The 16,364-nt window shown below is 44.6% G+C and overlaps 3 protein-coding genes across 9 annotated transcripts in view; 2 read left to right on the top strand and 1 right to left on the bottom strand.

The window, feature by feature from the left end:
- Nucleotides 1-16,364, bottom strand: part of Serf1a (small EDRK-rich factor 1A) — a 28,042-nt gene that overhangs the window by 1,448 nt on the left and 10,230 nt on the right. The window contains exons 1-2 of one of the 2 annotated variants that reach the window (XM_006994410.4): nucleotides 3,371-3,501; nucleotides 2,034-2,142 (exon numbers count right to left, since the gene is read on the bottom strand). In XM_006994410.4, coding sequence (XP_006994472.1) covers nucleotides 2,034-2,142; nucleotides 3,371-3,377 — 116 coding nt within the window. In that variant the 5' untranslated portion in view covers nucleotides 3,378-3,501. Of the gene's footprint in view, nucleotides 1-2,033; nucleotides 2,143-3,370; nucleotides 3,502-16,364 lie in introns of those variants that run through there. The other variant, XM_076552142.1, reaches the window with a different exon arrangement.
- On the top strand, nucleotides 3,239-4,328 carry LOC143268719 (uncharacterized). Of its 2 annotated transcripts, none has more exons than XM_076552141.1 (2): nucleotides 3,239-3,569; nucleotides 3,863-4,328. In XM_076552141.1, the coding sequence occupies exons 1-2, from the start codon at nucleotides 3,254-3,256 to the stop codon at nucleotides 4,108-4,110; spliced, it is 564 nt and encodes a 187-aa protein (XP_076408256.1). In that variant the 5' UTR covers nucleotides 3,239-3,253; the 3' UTR covers nucleotides 4,111-4,328. The 2 variants fall into 2 exon arrangements, with proteins under 2 accessions (XP_076408256.1, XP_076408255.1); XM_076552140.1 differs by having other exon boundaries at nucleotides 3,860-4,328.
- The window catches only part of Bdp1 (BDP1 general transcription factor IIIB subunit), a 100,440-nt gene continuing 94,480 nt past the window's right edge, over nucleotides 10,405-16,364 (top strand). For 2 of the 5 annotated variants that reach the window (XM_042261693.2, XM_006994411.4), the window contains exons 1-2: nucleotides 10,405-10,858; nucleotides 15,014-15,290. In XM_042261693.2, the coding sequence (XP_042117627.1) occupies nucleotides 10,647-10,858; nucleotides 15,014-15,290 (489 nt within the window). In that variant the 5' untranslated portion in view covers nucleotides 10,405-10,646. The remainder of the gene's footprint in view (nucleotides 10,859-15,013; nucleotides 15,291-16,364) is intronic. The other 3 variants (XM_076552123.1, XM_076552122.1, XM_042261692.2) reach the window with 2 other exon arrangements.

The following is a 16,364-nucleotide window of genomic DNA, read 5'->3' as shown; positions in this document are numbered from 1 at the left end:
CAAAGCTACCTATTCAACATCCTTAGCTGGGTGTGGTGGTTCACATCTGTAATTCCACTACATGGGAGGCTAAGATTACTACCAGTTCTAGGCTAGTCTAAGTTATGTACTGATTTCCAATCAAGCCTGAGATACAGTGTGAGGCCTTGTCTCAAAAAGAAAAAGAAATCAAGCCAAAACAAAGCCACCTTTGCTGAGCCAAGCCCTACTCACTTTTGTTTTTTTTATTTTTTTTTGCTTAAGTCCAAAAACTTCAGTTACTATCCCCATGTTTCTTATTTAAAAAACAGAAAGGGGACAAGATGGCTCAGCAGTTAAGAGCACTGGCTGCTCTTGCAGAGGACCCAAGTTCAGTTTCCAGAACCACATGGTAGCTTATGACTGCCTGTAACTTCAGTTCCAGGGGATCCAATGACTTCTGACTCCATGGGCATCAGGCATGCAGGTGGTACACATACATACATGCAGGTAAAATACTCATACACACAAAATAAAAATAAGCCGGGTGGTGGTGGCCCACACCTTTAATCCCAGCACTCAGAAGGCAGAGTCAGGTGGATCTCTGTGAGTTCCAGGCAAGCCTCGTCTACACAGCGAGATCCAGGACAGGCACCAAAACTACACAGAAAACGTGTCTAAAAAAAAACAACAAAACAACAACAACAAAAAACCAACACCAACACCAAAGTAAATCATTTTTAAATTTAAAATTACATCCCCCCAAAAACAAAACAAAACAAAACAAAACAAAAAAAACAGGCACAAGACTAAATAATATGTCCCAAATCACACAAATACCAAGGTCTGGCTAATTTCAAAATCAGGGACCTTTCCTATGTTGTTAACACCTAAATTTAGAATTAGATTTTAATTCAATGGTGGCTACTTCTATAAGAGGACCCGTCTATAAGTACAATACAGAGAAAGAAGAAAAAACTACAGAGGAATGAATTAAGTGGAATTAAGAACAATGAAAGTTCTGTTTCCTCTTCAAACCAAGCTCTGTGGGATCTGTTACATGACCTTAGTAGTGTCACTCAAGTTCAGAGCCACAGGCCAGACGTGTTGGTTAATGCCTGGTTCCCAGAATTTGCAAGGCTGAGGCAGAAGAATGGTAAGTTCAAGTGTGGGCTATAATGAGACTTTGGGTCTCAAACAAAACAAAACCAGAACTTCACTTTCCTGTTCTTCACATTGGTGCAAATTCCACTTTTTAGGGTCATAATGGGTAGAGATATCTAGCACATTTTAAGGGAGTATTAACTAAACAAACAATGCTGTTTCTGAGACAAGTTGAATAGATTCTCCAATAAAAAGAACATTTCAGGGTTACTGATCTATATTCTTTACTCCAAGGTGAGATAACAGAAACCTAAGGCAAGTTTATTGCTTTATTAGTAACTGTCATTGGGGCTGGAGGGATGTCTCAGTCATTAACGTTCCTGCTGCACAAGCACTAGGATCCATGTTTAGAACCCCCACAAAATCCATGTAAAAAGCAGAACATGGTGGTGTGTCTAAACCCTCCGTGCTGGAGGGGCAGGGCTTAGACAGGCACGACTCTCAAGTTCATTGGCCTGTCAGTCTAGCCAAATTGGTGAGCTTCAATATTTAGTGAGAGACCCTGTCAAAATAAAAGGTGGAGAGTGATGGAGGAAAGATCCTTGACACCAGCCTCTGGGCTCCACACTCACACACGTGTGTGTACCCTTATAAGTACCTGAAGTGTGTACACACCATAAACACACAGTAACTATCATGAAATAAAAGAACCCCGTGTTTGTTTTTGTTCCTACAGATTATAGGAGCTACAAGAGATTCTCTGCAAACAGATGACAGCTTCAGGGCTTCTTCATCCACAGTTTGGGAGGATGATGTCAACACATGGTTTTAGGGCTATACAGATACAGAGTGTTAGCCCTTATTGTAGACGAGGCCCTGTTCTAGCAAGGGCTTAAGGATGTTCTTCATTCATTCTAAAAACATGGCAGTCAAACTACCACTGACTTGAAAATTCTCTCAGCAGTACTTACCTCTGCTTTCTCTGAGAGGTAGTCAAGCTATCCTCTTTTCTTTTTCCTTTGCTAATTTCCTGGGTTTTTTTCATATTTTTCTGGCGGGCAAGTTCTCTTTGATTTCCACCTATAATGATAAACAGTCATGTTCTTTTCCTATCCTCAAAATTATTAATAACTAAATTAAAGGGTCTTTAATTATGAGCCTTCAAGTTTTATTTTTATTAGTACGAAATCAGAGTATCTGGCCAATCCTAATGGAGACTGGTGTGATCAGAATTCAGTAGTATTCACATTGGAATAGACATGGAATAGTGTAAAACCTATGTGAGCAGATGAAATAGAAGCATTAAATTTTTTATCTATATCCAAAAAAACCACATTTTTATATTTACAAAACCATTGAGCTGGTTTGAATAAAGACAAAGTTTGAGCACACACAGCTTCAGAGGGGCCACCCAATATCTAGCTGTGGATTGTGTATTTTGTTTAGAATCAGTAGCTAAAGAAAAATAGAAAATAAAAAAAAATACAAAAAAAAAAAAGCAGAATATTCCACAGTTATTCCCAGATTGGACAAGGAGGAAGCTTAAGTGGAAACACTCTAGAATTTAAGTACATTATCACACCAATACAGGTGTCGATTTGTAGCTTTTAATCCCAGCATGTGGGGAGGCCGAGGTAGGCAGATCTCTGTGTTCCAGGCCAGCCTGGTCTACAGAGCGAGTTCCAGGACAGACAGGGTTACCCAGAGAAAGTCTGTCTCAAAAAACAAACAAATACATATTAAAAAAAAACAAACAAACAAAAATAGCCATCCCAGTGGTGGTGTGCATACGCCACACTCAAGATAAGGTCTGGCTTTTGATGGGTCTGTGTGTGGAGATGGACAGATCGTCCCCCCCAGCCCTCAGATCAATCAGTTCCGCCCACCGCCGGGTCAAGCCAGCAGAGGCTGAGCTCAAGGACCGTCGTCCCCTTGGAGGACCAAACAAAAGAGCCGGAGGGCACCCGGGGCTCCTCGGCAGGCTTCCCGACCTCCGGAGCCGGCTCTAAGTCGGCAGCCGGGTCCCGCGGGGCCCCTCGCACAAGCTCTCGGTGGCTGCGGTCCCCACGACCACCCACACCTGCGAGGCGGGGACCCGTCCCGCCGGGAGCCAGCGTCCCCCGGTGCGCCCGCGCGCGCGTGCCTGCCTGCGTGCGTGCCTGCCTGCGTGCGTGCCTGCCTGCGTGCGTGCATGCGTGCATGTGTGTGCGCCCCGCCCTCCGGTCCGCCAGCTCCCGCTCCCCCACCCCACTCCCGCGTCCCCGTCCCCCCCGCCCCCCCGTGTCCCTCAAACGGTCCGCACACTCACGGGCCATGCCGACCGCCGGCCGGAGTCCGGAAGACAGCGACTTGGAGAAACACACCGGCCGCTCGCACGCTCGGCAGCCGCCCGCCTCCCGGCGCTGAGGAAGGCTGCGCCCCGCGCCGGCTCTCGGTTGCGGCGACGACGCCTCGCTCTGGCAGCCAGCCGCCCCGCCCACCGACCCACAACAGCCGCGGCGTGGCCGGTGAGCCACTGCGCGTGCGCGCCCGGGGCGGCGGGTGGGGGGGGGGGACGGCTGGCGGACCGGAGGGCCGCGTCCCGCCCGGCCCCGCACGCGGTGGGCCCCGGGGGCGGGAGAGCCGGGCCCGGGGCGGAGGGCGTCCCCGCGCGCGCCACGCGGGGTTTTAATGACACGCAGAGAACGCTGGGCGCCTCACTTTGCTACCGAGAACCCCAGCTTGTTCTTTGTCCGCACCCCCCACCCCCCGGCGGACAGGGCAGGAAGGTGACTGAACCCTCCTCCTCCGTTTCTAGCAGCCGACCTGAAGGTCGGCTCCTCTACCACCCTCAAGCTGGCAGAAACGACCTCACCCGGACCGAAGAGACGGACGTCACCCCAAAGCCCGTTCAGTCGCTGCGATCCCGGGAGTTGCCCTCGTCCCGATGGGCGGAACTGGAGGAGTTTTAAGCGCCGTCTCGTCTCGGTGGTTGGGTGGGCACCGAAAGACCCCGGACCGACTTCCCAAACTACCCAAGAGCCGAAACAAGGGAGTGGAAACACATAGGGTTGGAGGTGTGGCTTGCCTAGCATGAGTGGCAGCCCGAGTTCCATCCCCTAGGTTCCCTTCCTTGAGCCTAGACTTACTTTTCCTCCCAGTCCGTTTTTACAAACCGAGATAGTCTGGTCACCCGAAATTTGCCTGGGTATTTAAAAGGGTTTTTACTGTGGAATATTTTGAATATACACAAAAGTATAGATGATGCTGTGGTGCACCACAACGTACATATCACCTTAACTTTTACAATTATTAGCGTGTAGAGTCAACCAATTAGAGAAAATGGGACAAAGTGTTAAGAGATGGAATGACTGGATTGAAAGTGTGGCCATAGTAGAAGAGGAGAAGAAAAAGAAGGAAGGAAGAGAAAAAAGTAGCCCAGTTTTACCAATTAGTCTTGTCAACTAGGGCATATTATTTTATTTGTATAAATCTCCTTTACCTATAAATTGGGGGGTGGGGTGGGATTTTACCTTCCTCGATAATGGATTAATATGAATCTGGTAAAGAGACAATGATATGAGTTCTCTCCATGTTAAAAGTGATGCCAGCACTGGGCAGGGGAGTCAGAAGGATCCCTAGGCCTCCGTGTTTTGTAAAACGGGGGCGGGGGAGAGGGAGAGGGAGGCGTGGCTACTCACATCATGCAGACAGCGCACGTGGAAAGTTTTATTATTAAAGGGGGAGGGAAGAGAGGGAAAAAGAAAGCAGAGGTGTGCACTACCTCATGGCAAGAAAGGGAGAGAAAAGGAAGAAAGAAGAAGGGAGAAGTTTTTTTCCTTAAAGGGGACTTGATGTAAAATGATGTGGTCAGGACGCTGGGCAGGTCCCCAAGGGGCAGTTCTGAATGCTAACACTGTGGCCAGCCATCCTGGCCTAGTAGGTGAGTTCCAGGCTGATTGATGAGAGACCATGCCTAAAAAAACATGGACCGCTCCTGAAGAGTGATAGCTAAGGTTGTCCTTTGACCTCCATGTACACTTGTGCACACATGAAGACACGTGTGCATGTACATGTGCACTTAAGAGAGAAGTGCGCGATCAGTGCAGCATACAGTAGCTGTGGTGGTTTGAAAGAAAATGGCCCTGTTAGGGGGTGTGGCCTTGTTGGAGTAGGCGTGGTCTTGGTGCGGTGTAAAAGGAAGTTTCTGTCCTGCCAGCAACTCCAAAATACCTGGCAGCTGCTTCCCAAATTACCTCATCTTAATTATAAATGCTTGGCTGGTAGCTCAGGTTTATTACTAACTAGCTCTTACATTCAAATGAACCCATAATTCTTATCTATGTTTAGCCATGTGGCTTGGTACCTTTTCTCAGTACAGCATTCTCGTCTTGTTTCCTTTGCGTCTGGCTGGTGACTCCTAACTCCACCCTCCTCTTTCCCAACATTCTCAGTTTGGCTTTCTCACCTAACTTCCTGCCCAGTTACCGGCCTGTCAGCTTCATATTAACCAATGAAAGCAATACACACTCATAGTGTAGAAAAGAGTTATTCCACAGCCTTGGAGGAAGTGTGTCACTGTGATCCCACTTTGAGGTCTCCTATGCTCAAGCTATGCCCAGTGTCACAGTTCACTTCCTGTTGCCTTCAGATCAAGATGTAGAACTCTCAGCTCCTTCTCAGCGCCTTGTCTGCCTGCACACTGCCATGTCCCACCATGATGATAATAGACTAACCCTCTGAACTGTAAGGCACCCGATTAAATGTTTTCCTTTAGGAGAGTTGCCGTGGTCATGGTGTGTCTTCACAGCAATAGGAACCCTAAGACAGCAGCACTCAACATGTTACTTATTATTTGTTGTTCTTTCAACCCCAGAGAACCTTGCACACTCCTTACCCTCCTCACATCATACCCTGTCCTGCTCAGAACTGCTTAAGGTCAGGTGTGCCCTTCTACCAGTGAACCCTTTCTGAGTACTCAAGGAGAACGAAAGACTTTCTGGCCCAGTTGTATAGAGAGTTAAGAGATCATGGATCAGAAATATAGTGCAGTGGTAGATACTTGTTTAGAGTTTTCAAAGCTCTGGATTTGAATCCCAACACCTGAAAATTCATAGTGAGAGGAAAGGAGGAACTCATTTTGGCGGAGTGTACTGTAATCCTAGCACTTGGAAGACTGAAGGTCTGCACGTTTGAGGCTAACTTGGCCTGCACAGTAAGAAGAGTTCCTCAATTGCTCAAAAAAAAAAAAAAAAAAAAAAAAAAAAAAAAAAAAAGGAAGCTGCCAGGCAGTGGTGGCACAGTGCATGGAAGGCAGAGGCAGGCAGATCTCTGTGAGTTTGAGGTCAGCCTGATCTCCAAAGCAAGTTCCATGACAACCAAAGCTGTTACACAGAGAAACCTTGTTTCAAAAAACCACACATGCAGGGAAATAGTGGGTTTGGGGTTTTAAGTGTATTTGATCTTGTCCACACATAAGCTGCTCTTACAGCTGCCTCCTGAGCTTACAGGGCTAGCCCAGCCTGGCTCAGGAGCCATAGGGCACTCTCTCTCTCATATATATATATATATATATATATATATATATATATATATATAAATTTTTAGATGTATGGACGTTTTGAATGAATATGTGTCTGAAATTATATTTTTTGAGTTTTGTGGTCACAAGGATGTTCAGTGTGTACACAGAATATGTCGAGAGTTTCTGCCAGAGGACCAGAGCATGCCTTTAGTTCCAGCACTCCAGAAAGAGAGGCAGGCAGGTTTCAGTCTTGATGAATTTGAGTTCCAGGGCAGCCTGCTCTTTGTACCAAGCTTAGTTCCAGGACAGCCAAGGCTACACAGTGAGATGCTGACCTGTCTCAGAGAAAAGAGGGGAGAACACTAGAGCAAACTAGAATGTGTGTGTGTGTGTGTGTGTGTGTGTGTGTGTGTGTGTGTGAGAGAGAGAGAGAGAGAGAGAGAGAGAGAGAGAGAGAGAGAGAGAGAGAGAGAGAGAGAGAGAGAGAGTGAGTCCTTTGAAGCCAAAAGAGGATGTTGGCTACCTTGGAGCTGGACTTCGAGGCATCTGTGAACCACCTGACATGGGTATTCGGATGCCAACTCTGGTCCTCGTGATAGAGCAGCCAGTGCTTCACTGCTGACAGTCTCTGCAGCCTACAAACTGTAGAATTTTAAAACTACCGCTGACCATAACACCTTACTGCATGACTTGTCTAACAGCTGTCAGTAAAGATTAACTTGGGTGGGGGAACTGGGGAGCAATTGTTGTCCAGGACCCACAGGGTGGCTCACAATCATCCGTAACTTCAGCACCAGGGAATCTGATGTTACCTTCTCACCACCCAAGGCACCAGGCACACATGTGTACATGTAAGAAAACTCTCTCATATATATGAAATAAAAATAAATACATCTATAAAAAACAAGAAGAAAAATCTTTATTTTTGTTTTATGCTTTTACTAGTAGGAAATTAAATCTAAATTGGTTTGATTTCCTTATCTACAAAGTTGTGACAACATCTTGGGTTCTTAGGTGGAACACAGGATTTTGAAAAGGCCTTGCATAAGAACTTGCTGTGGACAGCTGTATGTCCCAGCAGTGACTACAAGATTCATAAGATAAATTTGGGACAGTATTCTTTCACAAGTATTTATTTATTGATTGATTGTTGAAGTCTTGATGTGTAACCTTAGCTGGCCTGGAACTGGCTATTCAGAACAGTCTGTTCTCAAACTCAGGCAATTCCCCGGTCTTGGCCTCTTGACTGATGGGATTACAAGCATATGCCATCTCTCCTAGCATTTTGCAATTTCTTGAACATCGTTATATATTTTAGTACTGCTGACTTGTCCCAAGACCTTACATAGACTCAGTACTGAACTGCACTCCCAGCCTTCAGGTTTCCTGCCCTTCTGCTCCCCCCCCCCCCCTCTCTCTCTCTCTCTCTCTCTCTCTCTCTCTCTCTCTCTCTCTCTCTCTGTGTGTGTGTGTGTGTGTGTGTGTGTGTGTGTGTGTGTGTGTGTGTGTTAGGGTCTCATGTAGCCCAGACTGTATTGGAACTTGATATACAGCTGAGGAAGACCTTGAAGTTATCTTTTTCCTGCCTCTGTTTCTCAAGTACTGGGGTCAAGGCACTTCCTACCACACCCAGCTAGAATGTTCCTATAAGAAGTTTCCTTTCAAGAAGATAGAGTTTTATACTTTTCTGTGCCGTGGTTCAATACTGCTTCATTACTACAGGGTAAACCTTAGGGCTGCCTATTTTTTCTTCCCATCATAAATGCCTTGTAAAACTTTCTTACTGCAAGCACCCCAGGACTCTTATTATATCACCCTTGAAATCTCTTTCATTACATTTAATATTCTTTTTTAAAGATTATATATACATATATATATATATATATATATATATATATATATATACACACATACATACATATAAAATTCTATCTGCATGTATGCTTGCATGCCAGAAGAGGGCAACAGATCTCATTATGGATGGTTGTGAGCCACCATGTAGTTGCTGGGAATTGAACTCAGGACCTCTTAAACTCTGAGCCATTTCTCTAGCCCACATTTAATATTCTTTTTTTTTTTTTAAAGATTTATTTATTTATTATGTATACAGTGTTCTGTCTGCACATATCCTTGCAAGCCAGAAGAGGGCACCAGATCTCATTACAGATGGTTGTGAGCCACCATGTCGTTGCTGGGAATTGAACTCAGGACCTTTGGAAGAACAAGCAGTGTTCTTAACCGCTGAGCCATCTCTCCAGCCCAAAGTTTTTTTTGTTTTTGTTTTGTTTTAATAAGCCACTTTTTAAAAATTTATTATGTACACAGTGTTCTGTCTGCATGTGTCCCTGCAGGCCAGAAGAGGGCGCCAGATCTAATTACAGATGGCTGTGAGTTATCATGTGGTTGCTGGGAATTGAACTTAGGACCCCTGGAAGAGCAGTCGGTGCTCTTAACCTCTGAGCCATCTCTCCAGCCCTTTAATATTCTTAATTATCTTGTTCATTTGCTTTGTATTTTCTCATCTGTAACACAGAATGTCTTACTGTTCTGTTGCTACCTCTAAGCAGATTAGTATGCAAAGTATATAGAGTATAATTTTTGGTAGGCAATGTTTACATTAAAGTGTACAAATGCACATACAGTGAATGCCTTCCTATGAAGTGTTTCATAGCTTCTCTTTCAATAGGTTGCCATTTGCAATTTCTTCACACAAGAATTTCAAATTGTTTTGCTCAATTTAAAAGTTCTCGGCAGAGGTGGGGAGTTAAAGCAGTGGCTCAAAGGTTAAGATCATTTCCTGTTCTTTCTGTGGGCCCTAGTTTGGTTCTCAGCAGCCACATCAGGAGTCTAAGAAACACATGTAATGCTCTGACTTCCCTAGGCACCCACACATAGCACACCCCCTCCATATTCATAAACTTCCTGTAATCTCAATACTCAACACATGGAGGCAGGAAGACCAAGAATTGAAGGCCAGTCTTGGCTATAAGAGACTGTCTCAAAAATCTAAAACAAACAGTTTTTGTACTCTGGGGATGCACTGGTGGTAAGACAGTGCTCTCATACTATTTCTTCTCTCTCTCTCTCTCTCTCTCTCTCTCTCTCTCTCTCTCTCTCTCTCTCTCTCTCTCTCTCTCTCTCTCGAGCTGAGGACTGAACCCAGGGCCTTGCGCTTGCTAGGAAAGCACTCTACCATTGAGCTAAATCCCAACCCCACTATTTCATTTTTGTTTTGTCTTACTGTCTTTTTGAGTTAAGGTCTTGTTAGATAGTCCAGGATGGTCTGGAACTTGTCGTGACCTTCCTGTAAGCGTTGGGGCTTGGACACAAAGGGATCCTGGCGGTAGGAGCCAAGGAATACCACAAAGCCACTGTAAGCATAGCAGCTTATAGCCCTGCTCCAGGGAAAGGTTTCCCCAATGCCAGTGTAACAACTCTGATCAGTCTCCCAGCGCTGGGATAGTAGGCATGCACCACCAGTCTGCATCCTTGCACACTTTGACTCTTTTCGAGAATTCCTTAATAGTCCATAAAAGATTCAGTTAAGTGGGCTGGGGGTGAAGTTTCGTGGTGAAGTACCGTGCGTGCGGAGCATCTAGCGGTCCTGGGTTCAAACTCCAGCACCGCGCGCGGGGAAGGGGGGCATTACAAGTTTGAGCCGGAGGATCAAGCTGCTTCCGCGCTCCCTTTTCAGCAACTCCCGCGGTCATACAGAAGAAAGACTGACTACCTTTGAGTCAAAAATCTCTGCTTCACAGGTAACCGAAGCTGCGGAGCGTTGCAGTTGCTATGGTTCCCGGCGCCGCAGTGTGACGTCAGTCGGCGGCGCCGTGTGATTACGTTATGGTTTCCGGCGCCTTTTTGCCAGCCGGGACGCGGGGAGGAGAAACTTAGCTATCAGTGTGGCAGGGTCATGAAGAGAAGGCGGTGGCCGGAGAGCGGAGGAGGCGGAGGGGCCGCGAAATTGCGGTAGCCAGCGCTGGGCTGGTGACTGTGACTGTGTGGGAGGACGAGGGCAGCGGCCGGGGCTCTGGGCTGAGCGCGGCTGTGGAGCCGCCGCTCCCGGCCCCCTGGCTCCGCCATGTTCCGCAGGGCACGCCTTAGCGTGAAGCCGAATGTCAGGCCTGGGGTAGGCGCCAGGGGCTCCGCCGCTCCCCATCTCCATCGTGGACCGGAGGCTCCCAAGCCTCCCGAGCCTGCCACCGAGTCCGCTCCGAAGCCAGCGGCGCCCCCAGATGTGCCTGCGGTGGATTCCGGGGGAGCGGAGCGCCAGGAAAAGGCTCCCGGGGGCAGGTAAGGTCTTGCAGAACGAGTATGAAGCCGAACTGTGGTGTGCAGCAAGCCTTTGATTTGAGCTGGATGAAACCACTCCTGGCTGCAGTTTAATTCCCTGATCGGAGGGTGCGATTACTTATTCTGTCACCATTCTCGATGAGACCATTTTTTATTTTTTTACAGGGATGGGAATCCAGGTTTCAACAATTCTGAAGTGGAGAATAGGGCACACTATCACTTGGATACTTAATTAATTGTCCTGGAGTACTTTACATGGAAAGCAGTTTGGGATTTTCATTTTGTGAATATTTACTTTTAAAAAGGAGAGCACCACTGTTGCTTGAATTTTTTTTCTCCCTCCACGCGGTGATGCTGTCGAACCCAGCGCCTCATGCGTGTTAGGCAAGCTCCCTGCCACTGAGCCACGCCTGCAGCATTTGTCAAAAGGGAAGAGACTCATTGCTTATTTTGGTTTGAGTGTGTACTCCTTTATAGTTACTATGTTTCCCGAATTAAATGCCACCTTTAAATTTAGGACTCTTCTACTTAGTTTAACAACTCAATGTAGGCTGTCCTCAGGGATAACTTATTCCTCTGTTAGATGTAGTTAATAGTACCTCCTTTGGGGCAATATTGTAAGATCAGATATATAATAAACTGTTTTCCACATGACATGGGAGAGTAGTTCCCCAAAATTTACTGGTTTCAAAAAAAGGTGACGAGAACCAGGTGTAGTGTCCTAGCAATAGAGAGGCAGAGGCAGGTGGATCTCTGTGAGTTCGAGGCCAGCCGGGTCTACATAGTGAGTTCTAGAACAGTCAGGGCTACATAGTGAGATGCTGTCTCAAAAAACAAAACAAACAAGGAAAGATGATAGTACAGATTAAAGATGTGACAGATTAATACGGTGATTGCAGTTTTTATAATATGAAGAGGAAGAAGCCTGTAAACTGCTAACAACATCAAGTGACAGGGAGATGGTACAAATTATGTTTGCGTAGCAACATTTCTTCTGATCTGAGTTGGTGCTGTGTGTTGTTTTGATACTTCAAGGTTCTCCATAATTTCCAAGTTTCTTACTTGAATCTATTTGGAAATTTCTATGTAGAATTTCATTTCTACGTAGAAATGAAAATACCAATATTGGTCACTGCTCAAAAGAGTTCAGAGATTTTTGCTAACTATGTAGGAATGCATGCTGATTGATATTTTATAAATTGCCCTTAGGCCATAGTCCTGAGACTAGATTATTTACACATACACACATGTAAACTTGTTTTGTTTGTTTATTTTGTGGGTTTTTTGTTTGTTTGTTTGTTTGTTTTTGGAGATAGGATTGCACTATGTAGCTTTGACTTGCCTGGAACAAAGAGATCCAACTGCCTGTCTCCTGAGTGCTGGGATTAAAAGCATGTGTCACCATGCCCAGCAATTTTCTTTTCTTTTTTCTTTAAGACAGAATTTCATGTAGCTCAGGTTGACCTAGAACTCACTGTGCATGAGAAGATGCCCTTAAATTTCTAATCCCCCTGCTTTACCTTCTGAATGCTGAGATGACAGATGTGTGCCATTATGCCTGGTTTATGTGGTGCTGGGGATGGAAGCCAGGCCTCTGCATGCTGACCAGGCTTGGCCACATCCCAAGTCCCTTTTCCTTATTTGATAAGATCATTTTGTTCTGGGTTTTTGCTAGTTGTAGAAACCAACAGAATATGCATTTAACATATAAAATGTTAATGGTTGATATGTTATATTGTTTTAAGGGCCACAGTTTTGGGTAGCGAATACTAGGGACTGAACCCCGGAGCTTTGTGCATGTTAGACAAACAATCTGCCATTGACTTTTATCTATCTTCAGCTCTAAGAAAAGAGTTTAAATTAAAAGTCTTTTTGGAGAGATTATTCCATAGGTTAAGGTAGCTTCAATTTTTATATAGAACTAACGATAAAATATGATAAAAGACCTTTAAAATCTCGATTTATATCATCCCCTTTTCCCCCTTTTAAAATTTCTCTCTCTCTTTCTCTCTCTCTCTCTCTGTCTCTCTGTCTCTGTCTCTATCTATCATATATGTGCATTGGTGTTTTGCCTGTATGTATGTATGTATGTCCATGTGAGGGCATCACATCTCCTGGAACTGGACTTACATACAGTTGTGAGCTGCTATGTAGATGCTGGGAATTGAACCAGGGACCTCTGGAATTGCAGCCAATGCTCTTAACGGATGAGCCATCTCTCTAGCTCCTATACTCCCTTTTTAACATTAAAATTTTAACTGATACAAAGTAATAGTACTTATTTATAGAGTACATTGTGTTATTTCAGTATTTAGATTGTATCATGGTATGGTATATCACCTTAAAAGTTTATTGTTTCCTTGTGTTGAGAACATTCCAGATCTTTTCTATAACTATTTTGTGAAAAAAAAATTGTCAACCATAGTTATTCAACCATGCTATACTATATTAGAAATAGATGTTAATGCTATTTTAGAGCTACATCCCTGGTTTCCTTTCCTTTTTTTGTTTTTTTAGACAGGGTTTCTCTGTGTGCCCCTGGCTGTCCTGGAACTCTCTGTAGAGCAGGCTGGGCTTGAACTCAGAGATCTGCCTGCCTAGTGATGTGTCTAAAGGTGTATGCCATTATGTCTGGCTTTTTCTTTTTAAAAATTTTTATGTATATGGGTGTTCTGCCTTCATGTATGTCTGTGCACCACATGCATGCCTGATGCCCATGGAAACTAGAAGACAGTATCAGATCCCCTGGAACTGGAGTTGCAGACAGTTGTGAGCCACATCTGGGTTTTGGGAATTAAACCCAGGTTCTCTGGAGGAGCAGCCAGTGCTCTTAATCTTGAGTTATGACTCCAGCCCCATTTCCTTCTGTTTTTGTTTTTTTAGACAGGGTTTCTCTGTGTAGCTTTGGCTGTCCTGGAACTCGCTTTGTAGACTAGGCTGGCCTCAAACTCAGAAACAATCTGCCTGCCTCTGCCTCCCGAGTGCTAGGATTAAAGGTGTGCGCCACCACTACACAGCTATTCAGCCCCATTTCTGAGTGACTTGTATCTAATCTGTGCCACAGCCAATATGACTAGATCTTTTTTTTTTTGAACTAGGGTCTCATGTAGCCTAAGCTAGCCTCAAACTCAGTATGTTGCTGGGGATGATCTTAAACTTCTAATCCTTCCGAGTATTGGGATTTCAGACATGGAGCAAAACAACAACAAAAATGTCCAAGCCTCTCAGCTATGTAGTTATTAAAACTGGCTAAGTAAGCCTTGTTCTGTGACTTCGTTATTGTTGCTATTTCTTGTACTCAGCATATTATTAGTGTTTTCTGTTGTGCTTAGGGACTCAAGTTTGGAAAAGATTACCTTAAACAGCCTGCCTTAGAATGTACATACACCAAAAACTAATATTTCGTTTAGGTTTTGTTTTTTAAAGAGAGAGAGAGAGAGAGAGTGTGTGTGTGTGTGTGTGTGTGTGTGTGTGTGTGTGTGTGTGTGTGTGTGTATGAGTGAATCCCACATGTGTGCAGGTGTCCATGGAGGACAGAAGTGTCAGATCTTGGGAGCTAGAGTTGCAGGTGTTGGTGAGGTCCTGATGTCAGTGCTGGGAACTGATTCTGGTCCTCTGGAGGAGTAGTAGTACACTTAACCGGCTCACTAGTCCCACTTGGTTTTGTGACAGCCTTACCTGGTAGGAAGCTCAAGCTGATTGGAACTCACTGTGTAATCCAGACAGGCTTCAGACGCTCAGCAGTCTGTCTCCCTCAGCTTCCCTACTGCTAGGAATAGAGTCTGAGCTAAGACGAAGACCACATCCAGCTAAGAAAGTTGTAATCAACATAAATCTGAAAAGTCAGTCGTGGTTTTCTGTTTGTTTTCATGTTTAATGAGACTTTACTGTTTTAAAGCTGGCACATAAAAAAGATTCATGGGCTGGAAAGATGGCTTAGCAGTTAAGGGCACTGACTGCTCTCCCACAGGTTCAAATCCCAGCACCTACATGGCAAAGAACAACTGTCTGTAACTCCAAGATCTGACACTCTACACAGACTTACCTGCAGGCAAAATACCAATGCACATAAAATAAAAGTAAATAAACAAACAAACAAACAAATAAATAAAAGGAAGATTCATGATATCCTATGTTTTGTTTTTTCAATTTCAGTAGTGATGCAAAGACTGGAGATGAAAATAATGAAGAGTCCAGCAAACCGTGCCCTACTGTTTCTCAGAGAAGAAAGCGAGTGTCTAGCTCTTCTGGTCCTGTTAAGCCTGCTGTCAGTGTTCCTTCACAGTGTCTTCCCTCACCTACAGTTCCTCACGATGCTCCCCAGCCAGAGCCTGCTCCAGCGAAAGAGAAACAGCCGTGTTCAGACAGATACCGAATATATAAAGCCCGGAAACTGAGAGAAATGCTGAAAGAAGAATTGAGAAAAGAGAAGGTAAGTGAGCAAATTCAAAACTGAGATGTTGCCTGCTAGATTTCTGTATTTAGGTTAGTATAACAGGCTACCTTTAGAGGAAGCAGCAGCATGTGCTGAAATTGATGGGGGAATAATACCAGATAATGACTCGTGAACTGTCGTGAGTCTTTTGTAGTACAAAGTAAACCTTGCGAATTTACTTTTTTTTTCAACTGACAGACTTTATTATTATTACTATTTATTCATTCTTTTTTTTTTTTTTTTTTTTTTTTGTAGTGGGTAGGGGTGAGACAGGGTCTTGTTCTTTAGGTCACTGTGTGACTCACTATACCAGGATATCCTACTCACCCAGCCACCCGAATCTTGTATCATCACGTTTGTCTTGATAGTCATTTTAAAATTGTTATTATATTCATTTATATTTTTCCACTAGTTTGAGTGACAGCAAAAAAGTTTTTTTTAATATGAACATGTAGATAATCATATGAAAATAGTTTCCATAAAAATGTCTTTTTTTTTTTGGTTTTTCGAGACAGGGTTTCTCTGTGTAGCTTTGCGCCTTTCCTGGGACTCACTTGGTAGCCCAGGCTGGCCTCGAACTCACAGAGATCTGCCTGGCTCTGCCTCCCGAGTGCTGGGATTAAAGGCGTGCGCCACCACCGCCCGGCCATCCATAAAAATGTCTTAAGTGATATGGAATATTTAATTGAATTAAAATAAGTATAATCGAGCAATGTGAACTGGTAATGTTTTAAATTGAACTATGGCAAAAACCTTACGGAGGGGCTGGAGAGATGGCTCGGAGGTTAAGAGCACTGGCTGTTCTTCCAGAGGTCCTGAGTTCAATTCCCAGCAACCACATGGTGGCTCATAACCATCCATAATGAGATCTGGTGCCCTCTTCTGGCATGCAGGTGTACATGCAGGCAGAACATTGTATACTTAATAAATAAATCTAAAAAAAAAAAAAACACCTTACGGAATACATACAATAGAATGTGTGTCCCTTTTAATTGATGACAATATACATGGAGCAGTAGTAAAGCTGGCTTTGGAGTTAGAAACTTAGGCGTCATCCCTTACTAGCAGTGT

The sequence above is a fragment of the Peromyscus maniculatus genome, chromosome 15 (genome assembly GCF_049852395.1).
Source record: "Peromyscus maniculatus bairdii isolate BWxNUB_F1_BW_parent chromosome 15, HU_Pman_BW_mat_3.1, whole genome shotgun sequence".
Taxonomy (NCBI): domain Eukaryota; kingdom Metazoa; phylum Chordata; class Mammalia; order Rodentia; family Cricetidae; genus Peromyscus; species Peromyscus maniculatus.
Note: the sequence above shows the minus strand (reverse complement) of the source record. Positions and strands in the feature narration are given on the sequence as shown.